The sequence below is a fragment of the Lampetra planeri genome, chromosome 4 (assembly GCF_965212315.1).
Source record: "Lampetra planeri chromosome 4, kcLamPlan1.2.h2, whole genome shotgun sequence".
Lineage (NCBI taxonomy): Eukaryota > Metazoa > Chordata > Hyperoartia > Petromyzontiformes > Petromyzontidae > Lampetra > Lampetra planeri.
This window is the reverse complement of record NC_136110.1, coordinates 1,280,730-1,297,511: the sequence shown is the minus strand read 5'-3', so window position 1 is coordinate 1,297,511 and position 16,782 is coordinate 1,280,730. Positions and strand designations below refer to the sequence as shown.

General features: G+C 57.0%; 1 protein-coding gene across 1 annotated transcript in view; it reads left to right on the top strand.

Annotated features, from left to right (window-relative positions):
• The window catches only part of LOC144717484 (uncharacterized), a 31,798-nt gene extending 22,765 nt beyond the window's left edge, over positions 1 to 9,033 (top strand). The window contains exons 3-6 of the mRNA XM_078592854.1: positions 2,339 to 2,626; positions 3,314 to 3,452; positions 7,001 to 7,303; positions 8,892 to 9,033. Coding sequence (XP_078448980.1) covers positions 2,392 to 2,626; positions 3,314 to 3,452; positions 7,001 to 7,303; positions 8,892 to 9,033 — 819 coding nt within the window. The 5' untranslated portion in view covers positions 2,339 to 2,391. The remainder of the gene's footprint in view (positions 1 to 2,338; positions 2,627 to 3,313; positions 3,453 to 7,000; positions 7,304 to 8,891) is intronic.
• The last annotated feature ends 7,749 nt before the right edge of the window (positions 9,034 to 16,782 follow it).

Here is a 16,782-nt window from a genome sequence, read left to right as displayed (position 1 = left end):
GCGAGGCCAAAATGGATATCTGCTGGACAAATGATCAGGCTGGACGGGCTGTCTACCAGGATGGGATATGGGTCACAAGCACCGCGTCGCAGCAGCAGGCTCCTTCTCCAGAGGGCTTTTTGGTTGGACCAAAATGGACAAATCATGGATGCCAATTTGGATATCAATTTCAGGTGTCTAAAGCATGTAGAGAGCTGATTAAATGTTCCTGCAAAGGATATTGTCTCAACTGCGAAGTGTGGAAAAGCTAAAATACATTGCACTTTGCAAATGCAAATCATAGGAATCTGTTATAGAAGACTGAGAAACAGCAAGCTGTACATCACTTCTCAAGTTCAAATGTAGGAAGGCTGTAACATTATTAGAAATATTAACGGTTATGATTCTGTTCACATTTCTGTAGCCGGTTGGGACATACTGACCCTGCTTAAAACCGCTTGGGATATTTCTTCCCACTGATAGTCGGCCATCTTGGTTACTCTCAAACATTCAGGAGGTCCTCTGGCCTTTTCTGATTCCAGGGAGTTACAAGACACAAACACTGCATTTAGTACTTTTATCCACTGTGTAACTTAATTATAGATTGCGGCTAATGGTGAAGTTTATCTTTTTTTTACCAGGCGAGAACTCAGGAGCTCAAGATAGTCTCATTTACAAGAGTGACCTCGGCCATTAGACTTGTCAGTAGGGAGCAAAGTTTGCTCGTTATAATCCAAAATTTCGCACCTCCGATTGGCATGGTTGGATACGTACGATGCAAAAGAAGTTAACCGTGCGTAGATACAAATTGAGTAGCCAGCGGTATAATTTTTCATTTTGGCAAATTTGGAACCTTGATGTTGTCACGCAGTGGCCTGCTGTGGCGATTGACGTCAGGGGATATTAAACGTGAGCTGTGGAGCTGGGCGGAGCATCGTATCTTCAGGTTTACTACAGCCGCAGCCACAACGATGGATTGTAAATAGTCAACGCTATAGCACGCTGCGGTTTGACAACGCGCGTGTCCGTGAGTGACAACGATTGATTTTGATCGGCAAAATCGATCTGTTCTTCGGCAACGCGGCCCGCTCACAAGACTACAGTGGCACGGGAAGTGGAGGGCAGATCATTCTGCCTGATAGCGGTCAGGATTTCTGCAGCTGTTTTTTGGCTGATAATGGAAAAAAACACATTTCTTTGTGTGGTTAGATGTGCGATTACACGTGGCACGTAAGAATAATTTTATTTCATTGCAAATTGCCAAGGGTTTTTTTTTTTCTGCGCACGCAAGTCGATCCCTCGCGTCACATCACGGCACATCTTTTCTTAAACGTTACCGATGTTCTGTAATCCATTCAATTACGGTACAGTAAAACCTCGGCTAGCCGCAGTCACAGTGAAGAGCCCAGCAAGCTGGGAAGTGCGGCTAGCTGCACATTTCATTAAAATCAATGTGAAAAACAGTAGCAAGCCTGTGTTGCTGTACATGGATACTGTGCGGGGAGCGGTGGTGTAGCGGTTAGCGCGCTGTGCTACGAACACAGCCACCCGAGTTCGATTCCCACTCATGGCCAACACCAGTGACGTATATCTGTACCGGTCCTGGGCCTCTCCTTGGTCGACTCAGCTTGGAGCGGCGTGCTAACATCGCCACTGGAGAGACAAAGGCGGTCGGGCGTGGTGCTGGCTACCCATCCCCTTGTGTGCTGTGCCGGCCTTCATGCGTGCTTGCTAACAGCACTTGCCCCAACAGTCTTAAGGCTATATGGGGGATCTTTGTATTTACTTTATATTACTGTGAATATATTAGTGTGTAATATGTGTGTGTTATTGCACAGACAAACAAATATAAAGTGCTTAGGGTATGCTATGTGCTGTTCACCATGCAGTGTGGGATTTATGTCCATCGGTCGGGGGGGTAATGCACCTGTCCCCCCCTCTCCTATCTCCAACCACTCGTGCCCATTTTTGTCAATGATAATTGACGGTAACGGTGATCATAATGACGATTAAGGTGATGGTGGTGGTGATGATGATGACGATAACACCTGAGCAGGACCTGCCATTGCACAGCATTCCTGTACACATTCATCCGATGAAACCTTACCGAGTCTAAAGACCCCCTGTTAAGGAGGGTCCTACCACATTGGGACGTTGGTCCAGTTGCTTTTAAAGCAGTGCTTCTCACTTGGCAAGGCGATGAGGCACCTGAGAAAACCCGCCATGTGTGCAATATTTACACGAGTTAAAAGAACAAAACTTTGCATATATTTTGTTATTGCATTCCTCAAACCATCCGGAATGCGCCTGATCTCGTGTGACCTCGGAAGATAAACGATTGTTCCCTTTCTACGCCCAGATCACCGTGCTTGCCAGGAGTCGGCGATGCATTGAGACGGACGGGCGCACGGAATGGACGGCCTCTGCCGGAGGGAAGGCGCCGGCGTTGGCACCACAAGCGGCTCGTGGTTCGGGCCCCTGGCGACGTCGGGACGGGCGTCGAACCGGGACCCCGCGCGCGAGCCTCCGAAACTGACCCACGACCCTCCCTGGGAGGAGACCTTTGACCCCGAGGTGTCGCCCAGGTCGCAGGACTCCCCCCTGGACCTCACCCGCGAAAGGGGGGTGCCCAAAACCTACGACCGGCGTAAGTGTTCCCGGGAGGGTCTCGCGAGAAGCGCCGCTTTTTCGGTTCCGTGACGGTGCGGCCAACGCCGCGTGCTGCTGCTGCTTGTCGAAGGGGGAAGAGAGGAGCCACGCGGCCGGCAATCTGAGCACCATTGCTGACCCCGTGGGAGGGCCTGTGTCCAAAAATGGTCGTCGCTTGATCCGACGAAGTTGGTATAGCCGGCCCAAATTGACTAAATCTCGATTATCGATGTGGTAATGTGGGGGCGAGGAAATGCAAGTCGCGCGTGAATTTGGCCATGTACATGTTGTTGTAGAATGGGGGCGGAACCGTAGAATAATGCTCTTGTAGAGTGCCTTTCATACCACGAGATTCAAGGTTACATCACACAACGCGTTATTATTCGTTCAGAGAAAGAGGCAAAACATTTCCCAAGGCGAATGTAAACATAACATAATAAATACATGAAATAAAAACTTGATGAAGCAGTAAAATATGGAATAGATGCCAGAACTAAGGCAAAATTATGCAACTAGGCCTTATTTTCTTTTTTCTCGCAATTAAAATCATACAAATAATAACAGTATAAGGTTGGTAGTGGCACCATTCTTATCTGAAGCGTTTGTTTACATTTCATTGCCCGCAATATTTTGCGCTCGTATCGCTCCTGAGCGGAACGTTTTCCGCCGTACCCGTCGCGAGCAGATGGAGCCCTCGACCTGTCCCTGAAGACGGCCCCGTGGGGGCGCGCCGCCGCCGCCGAGGGCGGCCTCACCGTGCCCTCTCTCGCCGCCGCCGCCACCACCGCGCGCGCTCGAGGAAACCCCGCGGCCTCTTCCGCCGAGTAGGTCACCGCGTGACGCCGCCGCATCGCACGCCAAGCTTGCCGCACCGACTACCACACCGTCGCATCGTCACCACCCACTACGCTGGTGAACCACCATGCCAATAAACCACCAGTCGCTCGAATTTGTGTTGTCCTTCTAGGCCTCCCCTAGGTCGACTCGGCCTCAAATGAGTACCCGGTGCGGTGTGTAGACATCGTCCCTGGTTGGGTGTGGTGCTGGCCACCCACCCCCTTGTGTGCCGAGCCGCTAACAGCACTTGCCCCAACAGTCTGTTAAGGCTACACGGGCAATCTTTGTTACTGTATTCTTGTTCCCCCGCACCTCCGATTTGTTGTCCTTCCCCAGCGCCTCTGATTTGCACACTGGGCTACGTACGGTGCTAAAGAAGTTCAACGTGCATGCATATACATACACATACATACACATACATACACATACATACATACACATACATACAGATACATACAAATGCGCTACCCCACTACTGCTGGACCAATACCTACATCGAACAGACCTGCCACCTCCGATTAGCATGGTTGGCTAACACACATACAAGCGTGCTAACACACATACAAGCGTGCTAACACACATACAAGCGTGCTAACACACATACAAGCGTGCTAACAGACATACAAGCGTGCTAACACACATACAAGCGTGCTAACACACATACAAGCGTGCTAACACACATACATGCGTGCTAACAAACATACAAGCGTGCTAACAGACATACAAACGTGCTAACACACATACAAGTGTACTAACACACATACAAGCGTGCTAACAGACATACAAGCGTGCTAACACACATACAAGCGTGCTAACACACATACAAGCGTGCTAACACACATACATGCGTGCTAACAGACATACAAGCGTGCTAACAGACATACAAGCGTGCTAACACACATACAAGCGTGCTAACACACATACAAGCGTGCTAACACATACCAGCGTGCTAACAGACATACAAGCGTGCTAACACACATACAAGCGTGCTAACACACATACAAGCGTGCTAACAGACATACAAGCGTGCTAACACACATACAAGCGTGCTAACAGACATACATGCGTGCTAACACACATACAAGCGTGCTAACACACATACAAGCGTGCTAACACACATACAAGCGTGCTAACACACATACAAGCGTGCTAACAGACATACACTACAGTGCCACACAGCCCAACACAACGCCACTAACTACATCAACAGTGACCCAACGCAAAAAGCCTCCACACTGAGCACCGCACACCGTGCAATTCATCCCCACCTCACCACCCATCCCTACCACACCACAAAATTCCACCACACCACCCAACCTCACCACACCACCCAATCCTACCACACCAACCATCCCCACCATACCACCCATCCCTACCACACCACCCAACCTAACCACACCACCCATCCCCACCACACCACCCAACCTCACCACACCACCCATCGCCACCACACCACCCATCGCCACCACGCCACCCATCTCCACCACACCACACATTTCCACCACACCACCCATCACCACCACACCACCCATCTCCACCACACCACCCATCACCACCACACCACCCATCGCCACCTCACCACCCATCCTTACAACACCACCCAACCTCACCACACCACCAATTTCCACCACACCACCCATCCCCACCGCACCACCCATCTCCACCACACCACCCATCTTCACCACACCACCCATTTCTACCACACCACCCATCCCCACCACACCATCCATCCCCATCGCGCCACCCATCTCCACTGCACCACCCATCTCCACCGCACCACCCATCCCCACCGCACCACCCATCTCCACCACGCCACCCACCCCCACCGCGCCACCCATCTCCACCACACCACCCACCCCCACCACGCCACCCATCTCCACCACACCACCCATCTCCACCACACCACCCATCTCCACTACACCACCCATCTCCACCACACCACCGATCACCACCACACCACCCATCCCCACCACACACAAGTGCACACCACCAGGTGACCCGTGGCACTAAAGCACTGCTGTCACATCAAGGAATGAATGAACCACCCACTGCTCCGCTACCCACCGCCACAAACGAAGCGCGACTCTTCAGCCCACCACCCGCAGCCCCAGAATCTTTCAGCGTGGCTGGTTTTTAGGAATTCAACACTCGTAGCCATGGCAGCAACCAATTTTACTCAGCTCCGATGAACAATTTGACAAAAATCACGTGCCCGGTAGCTAATTTGGTGATGGATGTGATTCTTTTGGGATCTCCCGTGGTGAGATACAACGTGGGTCGCCTGTTATTTCCTCTCGGCCACGTGTCTGACTGTGGTTAAGTGCCTCAAGGAAAGCGGCGGCTGAGTAGCCACGGGGGGTTGGGGGGGGGGGCTCATAACAATGTTATTACAACGAGCTAACGACGCGCAATCAGCGCGCGTCCGTGATGCACGGGACCTAGACGAGTGCGACGATAACAAATGTTCGGATGTGATCAGCCTTGCTCCGTCCATCCAGCGGAGCCCATAACTGAGTCGTGGGACTCTGCAGGAGGGTCCTGCCGGCGCCGCTACGTTGGCTTTTTATTATAAGGAGTTTTTATTATAAGGAGTTTTTCAACCGATGAGTGAGTTGCCGTATATACACGTGGGAGGAAACCGGAGCGCCCGGAGAGAACCCACACACGTACACACACGCGCACACACGCGCACACACGTACACACACGCACACACACGCACACGCGTACACACACGCACACACACGCGCACACACGCACACACACGTGTACACACACGCACACACACGTGTACACACACGCACGCACACGTGTACACACACACGCACACACCTGCGCGCACACGCGCACACACGCATGCGCGAGCGAGGGGGCAACGCTCTATCCCCCTGGCGAGTAGTCCACTCGCTATGCTGCCTTCTCCTGGCGGGCCAGGGTCTGGCGCACCCTCGACGCGCACGAGAAGGGAGTTTTACGACATCCGTGCAGTGATCCACCAACCCACGCCTCCACAGTGCTGGATCACAGGCCACCCACCCTACCCATAATGTCGGAGGAACTGCGTTGGCACCGCTGGGATTCTGGGTTCAAACCCTGTGATGAGACCAGAATGTCAGGTGCCTTGAATAACTTCCAGCTTGCTCGTTTCAGCGTCATTGTCGTTCAACGGACATTCCTTTTTAAGGCAAATAAAAGGTGTGACCCTCTAAGATGTGCCAAACCCGTAGACCCGCACATATGGCGCAGTTAACCAGAACCAAACCTTTTTAAAAAAAAAAATCTGCGAACCCAAAAACCAGGCGGTTCAGCTCACTGACTGGAAGAATGCAGCAAGCCTAAAATGCCGGTCAGGAATGGTGGACGCAAGCCCATTATACTTCCCCGGCACTGTTCGGTCGTGTCCCAAATCTCCGCCACACCCACCAACGCCTCGTCGCCAAAGCGCCGCGTTCGCCACCGCGGCCACCACCGGCCAACGGCTCGCGTGACGACGGCGTTTCGCCTCCCCGCCGCTCGCCCGTCTCCCTCTTCCCGCAGGAACCATGACGGCGCCACGGAACGGCCCGATGGCGGGCAGCACCCCGGCCGGCTGCACGCGGTGCTCTCGCGGCTGTGCTCCGCGCGCCACCACGGCCTCAAAGTGCGCGTCCCCGAAGGGCCGGCGCGCGACCCAAACGCCAACGGCGGTGGCAGCTGCTGCCGGGGCCAGCGAGCGGTGCTGGCCCCTGCACGGCAGCAGCAGCAGCTGCAGCTGCAGCAACTGCTGCTGCGTCACCGCTCGCCCACCCTGCCCCTTGCGCTGCCGGTGCTGGCCTCTCGGCAGACGGCAGCTCCACAGGGGCAAAGACATTCGCAGCTGCACGCAAATTCGCAGCTGCACGCAAATTCGCAGTTGCACACAAATTCACAGATGCAGGCAAATTCGCAGCTGCACGCAAATTCACAGTTGCACGCAAATTCGCAGCTGCACACAAATTCACAGCTGCAAACAAATTCACAGCCGCACACAAATTCACAACCGCACTCAAATTCACACCTGCACACAAATTCACAACTGCAAACAAATTCACACCTGCACACAAATTCCCAGCTGCACTCAAATTCACAACCACACTCAAATTCCCAACCGCACTCAAATTCACAGCTGCACTCAAATTCACAACCACACTCAAATTCCCAACCGCACTCAAATTCACAGCTGCACTCAAATTCACAACCACACTCAAATTCCCAACCGCACTCAAATTCACAGCTGCACTCAAATTCACAACTGCAAACAAATTCACACCTGCACACAAATTCCCAGCTGCACTCAAATTCACAACCACACTCAAATTCCCAACCGCACTCAAATTCACAGCTGCACTCAAATTCACAACTGCAAACAAATTCACACCTGCACACAAATTCCCAGCTGCACTCAAATTCACAAATGCATTCAAATTCACAACCGCACTCAAATTCACAATCACACTCAAATTCACAGCTGCACTCAAATTCACAGCTGCACTCAAATTCACAACGGCACTCAAATTCACAGCTACACTCAAATTCACAACTGCACTCAAATTCACACCTGCACACAAATTCACAACTGTACTCAAATTCACAAATGCACTCAAATTCACAACTGCACTCAAATTCACAACCGCAATCAAATTCACAACTGCACACAAATTCACAGCTGCACACAAATTCACAACTGCACTCAAATTCCCAACCGCACTCAATTTCACAACTGCACCCAAATTCACAGCTGCACTCAAATTCACAACCGCACTCAATTTCACAACCGCACTCAAGTTCACAGCTGCAAACAAATTCACATCTGCACACAAATTCACAGCTGCACTCAAATTCACAGCCGCACTCAATTTCACAACTGCACTCAAATGCACAATCGCACTTAAATTCACACCTGCACACAAATTCACAACTGCACACAAATTCACAGCTGCACTCAAATTCACAACCACACTCACATTCACAACTGCAAACAAATTCACACCTGCACACAAATTCACAACTGCACACAAATTCACAACCACACTCAAATTCACAAATGCACTCAAATTCGCAACCACACTCAATTTCACAACCGCACTCAAATTCACAACTGCACTCAAATTCACAACCGCACTCAAATTCACAGCTGCAAACAAATTCACACCTGCACACAATTTCACAACCGCACTCAAATTCACAGCTGCACTCGAATTCACAACTGCACACAAATTTGCAGCCACACACAAATTCAGAGTCACACTTGAATTTCCAACTGCACTTCAATTCACAAGCACACTCGAGTTCACTGCCATACACACATTCGCACACATACTCAAATTTGCAGTCACAGTCGAATTTACAAGCACACTTGAATTCACAGTCGCACTTAAATTCACAGCAACACCTGCACCCGCATTCCCAGCCGCGCTTACGACCACCGGATTTACAAACGCAGCCACAATCCCAGCATCAGCCGCACTCGCGACAGTTGCATCCGCCGATGCACGCGGACTTTCAATCGCAGCCCCGCAATCAATCGCAGCTACAGCCGTACCCGCAGTTAGACTCGCAGCCACAACTTCCACTGCACGCACATACTCAGGTGCAGTCCCAGCATGTGGGGCCTTCCCCGACGCAACCGTCGCCCCAAATGCACTTCCACACGCAACTGCAACAGCAGCAACAGCTGCAGCAGCTGCAGCAGCTGCACCATCCGCACGCCCGGCTGCTACCTCATCCTCAACTCCCCGCCACCGCCCCGGCTATTCCCTCCGGCGCACGTTGGCCGTACCTCGCTCGCAGCCCGGACGCCGCCTCCGCCAGCAGCCACGGAGGGCCGTCCGAGCTGTCGTACGGGGCCCCCTCCTGCTGGCGCCGAGCGGCAGGCACGAGCGTCGACGGGCAGCGAGGACGGCCGGACGCCATCGCCAGGACGCGCGTCTTGTCCAACGCCGCCTGCGAGATGCCGTCGGCCGTCCCTCCGGCGGCTGCTATCACCCTCGCCCTGGCTGACAGCGCGGGTGTCGATCCGGCCGCACGAGCGCCGTGGGCGGCGGTGCCGCGGACTACTGCGGCCACTACGGCGGTCGTGCGGACGCCGTGCGAAGGCCCCCCGTGGGCCTCTTGGGGGGCCGTGCAGCCCGAGGGACGGGCTCCAGTGGGCCCCTCGCTGTCTGCGCCTCACCGCTGCTCACAGGTAAACGACGCGCGTCTGAGTTGGCGTCTTGTGGGAGGGTCTGTTGAGTGCATCCTTCGTCGTCGTGACGATTGTCAGGATTGTCGTCATCGACGTCACCGTTGACACCACCTTCATGGACCACCATCATGAGTAGAGGTAGTCGTGGCATCACTGGGTTGTGTAATGATTCATTGCGTTGCAATTGAATAAACTATCGCAATTTAGCTTCATAATTCTATCCCAAGAATTCAATGTTGTGATGAATGCAAGTGTTGAAAACGTAACAATCAAAATTCATCCTCGAATCGATCAACTGCAAGACAACGCGTTCAAGCTGGGCACCATTCGCAGCTATACCACCATACATTTGTATGCCACCTTTGGTTCCGTTCTCTTCTAAATGATTCCCCGCGTAGGTTGGATACCAGCCAATCAGCATCGTCGACCTGACCAAGGAAAATAGCAGCTCGTACCACGACCAGCTGGCGACCTTCCCAACCACCTTGTCCTCATCGTCCTCCTCCACGGCCGCCACGCCCGCGCCGTGCCGCCAGGGTCTGCAACAGCCGCCGCTGCCGACTCCGCGCCTGCCGCCAAGCGTGCCCGACCCGGCGAGCCCCAAGGAGGGCGGCCTGCTGGAGACGCCGACAGAACACGAGCGGCTTCCGGACGAGGTGCGGGGGTTCGTGCGGGCGGCCGCAGCTCGGCGGGACGGGAGCTCCGCGCCGCATCTCCGGCGCTACGAGCGGGAGGTGCCACGTGCGACGCCAGATGGCCGCGCCGATCGGGCAACGCCGCTGGCGCCGCCGCCGTGGGGGGGGGGGGCAGCGGGAGCGGCTCCGGCACGTTCGTCGGGGAGGAAGCGCGCCGGATCGCCGCTGCAGAGACACGCGGCCGCAGGCGGCGGTGGACCGGCGGCAGGACACGCTCCGGGGAGCCGACGACCGGAGCCAGAGCAGCAGTCCGGAACGGGCACGCGAGACGCTGCGCGACGATCCGGAACACTTTGCAAATTGCCGTCGGCGGGAGCGGCGGCTGGACGGCCGGGACGGGAGTCAACCGCGTCACGATTGCGTTCAGGATCAGGATTTGGATTTCCATCAGGATGAGTTTCAAGCGTGTCTGGATCGCCAGCAGGTTATCACGTGGGATGCTTATCAGGACGGTCGGCAAGATCGGTGCCATCCCGCGGATGAGATTGCATTTCAGCAGGCGAGCACCGATGGTGGGGCAGCGTGCAGGGAAGTTACGGTCAGCGGAGCGGCCGACTCAAAGAGAATCGATCCAGATTCAGACGGCACGCACAGTGGGAGCCAAGCGTCCGAACTTCCCAATGACCAGCACGCCGGGGATTTCCACGCCGCTGGCTCGTTTGTCGTGCCAGCCGCGGAAGAGAACGTCACGGCAGAGAGCTGCGTGTCGCGGCTGGCCATCGTCAACATCACGACGGCCGCCACTTCGGAGGGAGCCGCAGATGCCGACCAAACGACGGAGGCACAGTGGAGCGATGACGAAAATTCACCCGCAGGCGGTCACGCTCATCGGCGGCGAATCGGCGACGATGGCGACGACGGCGATGACGACGACGGGCAGCCGCAGCCATCCGGGCCGGCCGTAGACCATCCCGGCACGCACACGGCCTTCAGGCGCTCGTTCTCGTATCCCGTCACCGAGCGCGACGTCCAGACGGAATGCGACGTAGTCTTCGTGAACGAGATGCTCGCTGAGGAGGAGGAGGAGGCACGGAGGCCCGGGGCGACGCCGGGGCCGGCCGCCCGCCGCACGGCCAGGAAGAGCACCAGGGGTCACGTGAGCAACGAGGAATTCTGGGAGCTGCAGACCAGGAGACTCACGGCGACCGATTGGAAGCCGGCGGCGAGGCGGACGCGCCCGCACGGTTCCGTGGCCACGGCAGCCGATGCCGCGGTCGGCGAGCAGCTTCGAATTCAGGGGGACGTGGTCGCCAAATTTGTCCACACGCACGCAAAGATGGCAGCCCCCCACTTCTCCAAGAAATGCCTCGTGACACTGACGAGAAACATAGACTCATTGGTTTCGCGCAGGCGCAGCTCCACTGTCGTCGAGGGCTGCACAACGGCCAACTCTGCGTGGAAGCTGAGATCCAAAGGAGGCCCCAGGAAGATTCTTTCCACGGTCGACAAGCTCAAGAGGCGGGGGTCTCCGTCTCGGCTGCCGAGCCGGCACAGGCTGGTGGTGGCACTGTGGGACCCAAGCAAGGGCCCGGACGTCGAGAGCGTGGCACCACGGAACGCGTCGCTGAAGGAGCGGATGGGATCGCGGTTGAACGGAGTGAAGAGCGAACGTGACGATGGGTGGAGGTCTGGATCTGGGGAGGCGACGCGCACACCGCACGCCGTTCAGCCTGCCGACGATGATGACGGTTGTGGTGATGTGAAGCCTCCGTTACCCTTGATTGAGCAAGAGGAAATTAATGCGATGAAAGGTGCGAGTCACGGGCTGGAAGGAAACGTCGATGAAAAGCACCCAAACGTGGGGGGACACGCCGTGATGAAGAGCGAGATCTGCGTTGCGGACTGCCTCAACGAGCTGGAAATCGACGAAGACGACAACGTCCTTTACTCCGACGAGCCGCCACTCAAACAGAGAATAAAGCAAGAGCCTGACGACGGCGATGAGATGCCCACGGTTCCGGCACGCGTCCTCCAGCACACGTCCCCCGCTGGGCCGGGGCCTGGCGCCCGCGAGGGTGAATCCTCCGGACCCGCGCGACGTCGGGCGCCGCCTGCCGGCAGCCGCGGCTTGGAGCTCGCCGCCACCTTAACCGGTGCTGGTGGGCGGTCTCGGAGGAAGCGCTACGGCCCTCGCGATGGCGGAGGCGGCCCGTCGAGGGATTGGGCTGACGACCGGGCCGACGGGTGTTGGCGGGACATGGGGCCGATCGAACCGTCGGTGTCGGCGGAGGCCCCCGCCCCGCGGCGCCGAAATTCCGGCACCGCCGCACCCGTGCGAGCGTCCGCCCCCGCTGCCCGCGACTCGTCCACGTCGACCAGGGAGGAGCGCGGCAACCGGAGGGCGGCGGCGATCGCCGGGCGGAGGGCGGCGTCGGGCATCGTCGGCACGCCCGCGTCGAAGAGGGCCGAAGTTCGACGGCACGTTCAAAAGGAGTGCGCCGACCGCTCTCGCGGCCACCGGCGTACAGCATGCCGGGCGGATGCCCGCGACCGCTCCGCGGGGCCGCACGGGACACGGGCGGCCGGCCGTGAAGCCGCCGCCGCCACGGCGCCCGCGTCCCGCCTTGTCATCGAGTGCCCGTTCGCCGCTTCGCTGTTCGGCTCGGACGCCGGGCCGGGCGGAGGGCGGAGCCCGCCCGCGGGAGGCCCCGCCTGGGGCCAGCGGGATGCCGACCTCCTCCGCTGCGGGCAGCTGCGCGGCCTGTGGCCGGGCCAACTGGAGCGGGTCGAGCGGCGGTACGCGCGCCTCAACGCGAGCTGGGTCGCTCCGGCGCCGGGTTTCGCCGCGATTCCCCGCACCGATTGCCCAAGGGTGGCCACGCAGGTGGCGAGGAAGGAAGAGCCAGAGGTCCGCGACACCTCGCTGGTGAGGGAGCTGTTCGGCAGGAGCGTGCGGCCCGAGGAGGTGAGGCGCCTCTTTATGGAGGAGTCTGACGAAACCGCCGTCGCGACCTCCGGTGGCGTCGTCGCCCAAGTCCCGACGGGCGACGAGCGGCAGGGCGGCCCGGCGGGCATAGAGGGTTTCTCGGGAAGCGCCAGCGTGCGCGTGATCTGCAGGGTGGGGATACGGCCACGTGGTAAACCAAAGAAGAAGAAGAAGGGCGCAGAGAGGGGAGCTCATCGCAGGAAGAGGAGGAGGGCCGTCGCTCGCCCCGCACCGCCTGCGTTGAAAACCGATCGTGCGAGAGGTCCGCCATGCTCGGACGCGTCACGGAGTACGCTGGAAGGCCGAGTGGAGGCTCTGTGCGTGGACTCGCCCGATGAGCGCACCAACTCCTCGCCCATCTACATCATAGAAAACACTTATGGAATCGACGCCGTCGACGGATATCCGGTCGAAATGCCGGATTTCGCTTTCGACGGCGAAGCGGACGCGCCGGAAGCGAGCGCAGCCGACGGCGCGGTCGTTGAACCGCCGTGCGACGCCGTCGACGCGGTTTCAGATTGCGACCGCGGCTCCGACTCGGGCGTCGCAACCGCCTTCCCGAGCAGCGGCGTCTGTGGCGTGCCAGACGTCGCCACGCCACGCCCGCCCATCACGGACGACGCGCGAGCGCCGGACGACGGCGATAACGCTTTCATCTTGGAGGGAGACGTCTCGCCAGGCGCGGGTCCCGGCCGGGAGGCGGAAGAGGCGATCCCGCCGGGGGCGCCGGCGTTCTGTCGCACGGTCGCCGAGCGGTGCCCCCCGGAGCCTCCCGTCTGTGACGTCACCACCGAGCTCAACGGCGGCTGCGTCCGCCTGGGAGCGAGTTCAGAGGCAGCCACGGTGGAGACGCGATGCCGCGCCGACATCGCCGACTCCAAGCCGCCGATCCGTCCGGCAGCGGAAATCACGTGGGTCGGCAACGGCGCCGGCGGGGCCGCAAACGCCGGCGCGGACTTCGACACTCTTCTTCCACACCTCGACGTTTTCGCCCAGATCTCCGGCGCGATGGGAACCGCCGGCGGCCCATGCGCCGACATCGGAAGTCCGCTCTTCCGGAACGCCGTCGATGTCATCAGCGGTCCGCACGCGACGCCGACCGCACCCGGCGGCGGCCGCCCAGACGCTGGCGGGGACTCGGCTTTCCCCTCCGAGGCGCTCGCGGACGGCGCGGTGCCAACCCTCGATGGGCCGGAATCGAACGAGCTCGCGGGCGCCGGCAGGCGTCGGCCGTTGGCGAGCGGCAATCGCTCGGCCTCCGGAGACGGGGGCGACAATCCCGCAGGCGGAGCGGCGCTGCCCGTCGTCGCTCTGGTGGCCGCCGGCGAAAGCTGCATCGAGTTCCCCCGAGACTACGTGTACATGCCGGAAGGCGGCTCCCTGGCAAGACCGGACGGGGCGGAGAGCAGCACGATGGGCGCCCGGTCGATCCCCTTCCCCTCGCTGTACCGCGTGTCGCCTTCTCTCCTCTGACGGTGCCCCCAGGGGCTTCGGGTGCCTGCTTCGGATGGTGGCGGCGCTGTCGGCGAAGTCGTTGGCTTGGCGATACGGCGTGATGACAATGACGATGATGGCCTTCCTTCCTTGACTAGAAAATCAAACTAAGGGTATTTGGGATCATAGTGCAGAATGCTAAGCACTGCACCACCCCTCTCCAAAAGTTGTGATGAAGCGTTTAAATGATTTTAAATGGTTTTTCGTGTTGCCAAAATGGTTGACTTTTATCGTTTATTTATTTTTGCATTTCAAATACTTTTTCCAAATAAATGGTCACTAACTGGTACTGCGTCATTAGCAGGGGGTGTGCAATCACTCCTTCATCTGACGATGCTAGCATCGAATCGCGCGTGCAAGGGTCAAAGTCTTTCGCGTCCGACACCTTAGTTGTATGTAATAGGTTAAACGTTATCCCCCGTAGTGGTTGCCACGTTCTCCACGGGAGAGACGAAAAGGAACCGATGCTGAAACGGCATCACAACTACCGGGTCAGATCGGCTCACCGATTTACGGCACGGAATGGTGGCGCAAAAATTTAAGCAAGGGTGGCGAGCGCGAGTTGATAAACCCGTGTCTGTGTGAGCCCCGCACAGGTTTCGTGGCGGCTGGGAGTGCAATTGCGAACACCGTGCCCATTGTCCTTTCAGGGGACGTGAGAGTGTGGGCAGCTTTGAGACCGAGTTTTTCCCGCAGATTGCTACTCAACGCTGACCTCGCAAACAAATGACCTCGCAAACAAATGCCTGCGCCCAGTTGATGCGCCGTCCATTCAAGAGTCACGAAGGGCCATCATCGCGCCCATCGCACCGTTTCCACGTTGGCACGGCGGACGAGATGGTGGCCTTCATTATTTTTTCTTAGAAAACTAAAAGTTATTTGTTTTTGCTCACCCAATCATTTTTGTATTGCGATTGGTGCTGTCGGCATCGCGTTCCGGCGGCGTCGTGCACACGATCTTCCGGCTAAGAATGAGTAGAGTTTGGGGGTGTTGAACACAGCCGCTAAGAAGGGGTCACTGCTACTGGTCGCTGCTATGGGTCGGGCCGCGTCACTCTGTAAACCTGGCGACGTGAACGACGTTTCCGCAGCGCCCCTCTGACAGCGTGTGGCACGGACACCCGGCCCTGTGACACGACATGTTCCCGACACTTAAACAACTTCGTCCAAACATCGACTGAACCGCGGCAGAGGTCACGGAACTCACCGCAGTACAAACGTAGCAACTTCTTCTTTTCAGATGTCGGTCATTGCCGTTTTCCCGACAAAATGCAGCGCGATCGCACGTGGATTTCAAGGCTTGCAACGTCATAGCACCGTCATGTATGTAGAGGACCGTAGAGCTTGGATAACTGCAGGTGACTGCTGCGCCTGCCTTCCCGCGGCGCGTTGCAAGTTGACATCATCATCATTGTCAGACAGATACAGACTTGAGCATCTGTTGGTGGCTGGAGCACGCGCATATGTGTGCCCAGACACGGCTTCACATCGCTCGCTGCGGGTTTATTGCATCAGCAAGTGGCGTGCTGTGACTGCCACCGTCCACGCAGACATTGGACACGAATGCCGCGGAACGGGAACGTTTTAATTTCCCTTCGTCAAGGCGACAACAGTTTACACTTACTGCTGCATAACAGGCGTTATTGTACGTGATTTTAGCCGAGTGAGAGATGTGTTCCGCGTGTGGTCAAATGTGTCGCGGAATTCGTGTTTTTTTAGCAAGAGGCCTTTTAGATGTATTGGGCGTGAGTGCCTTAGACACTGTGAGAAGCACGCGTTACCCAAACAAGTAGGGATATGGGATATGGCTTCGGCATTCCTCCTCTTCCTCCTCTTCGAAGACACCGGTGGTGCTGGTGGTCAAACCTTCAACCATGTCCGAACATCAACAGCAGGGCCGAACCGCATACATCTCCTTCACGAATGGATAATTACTCTTTGGTTCTTTCGGTAAAGTCACGTAGATGAAAAATAAAAAATATAATAAATGAAAATAACTAAA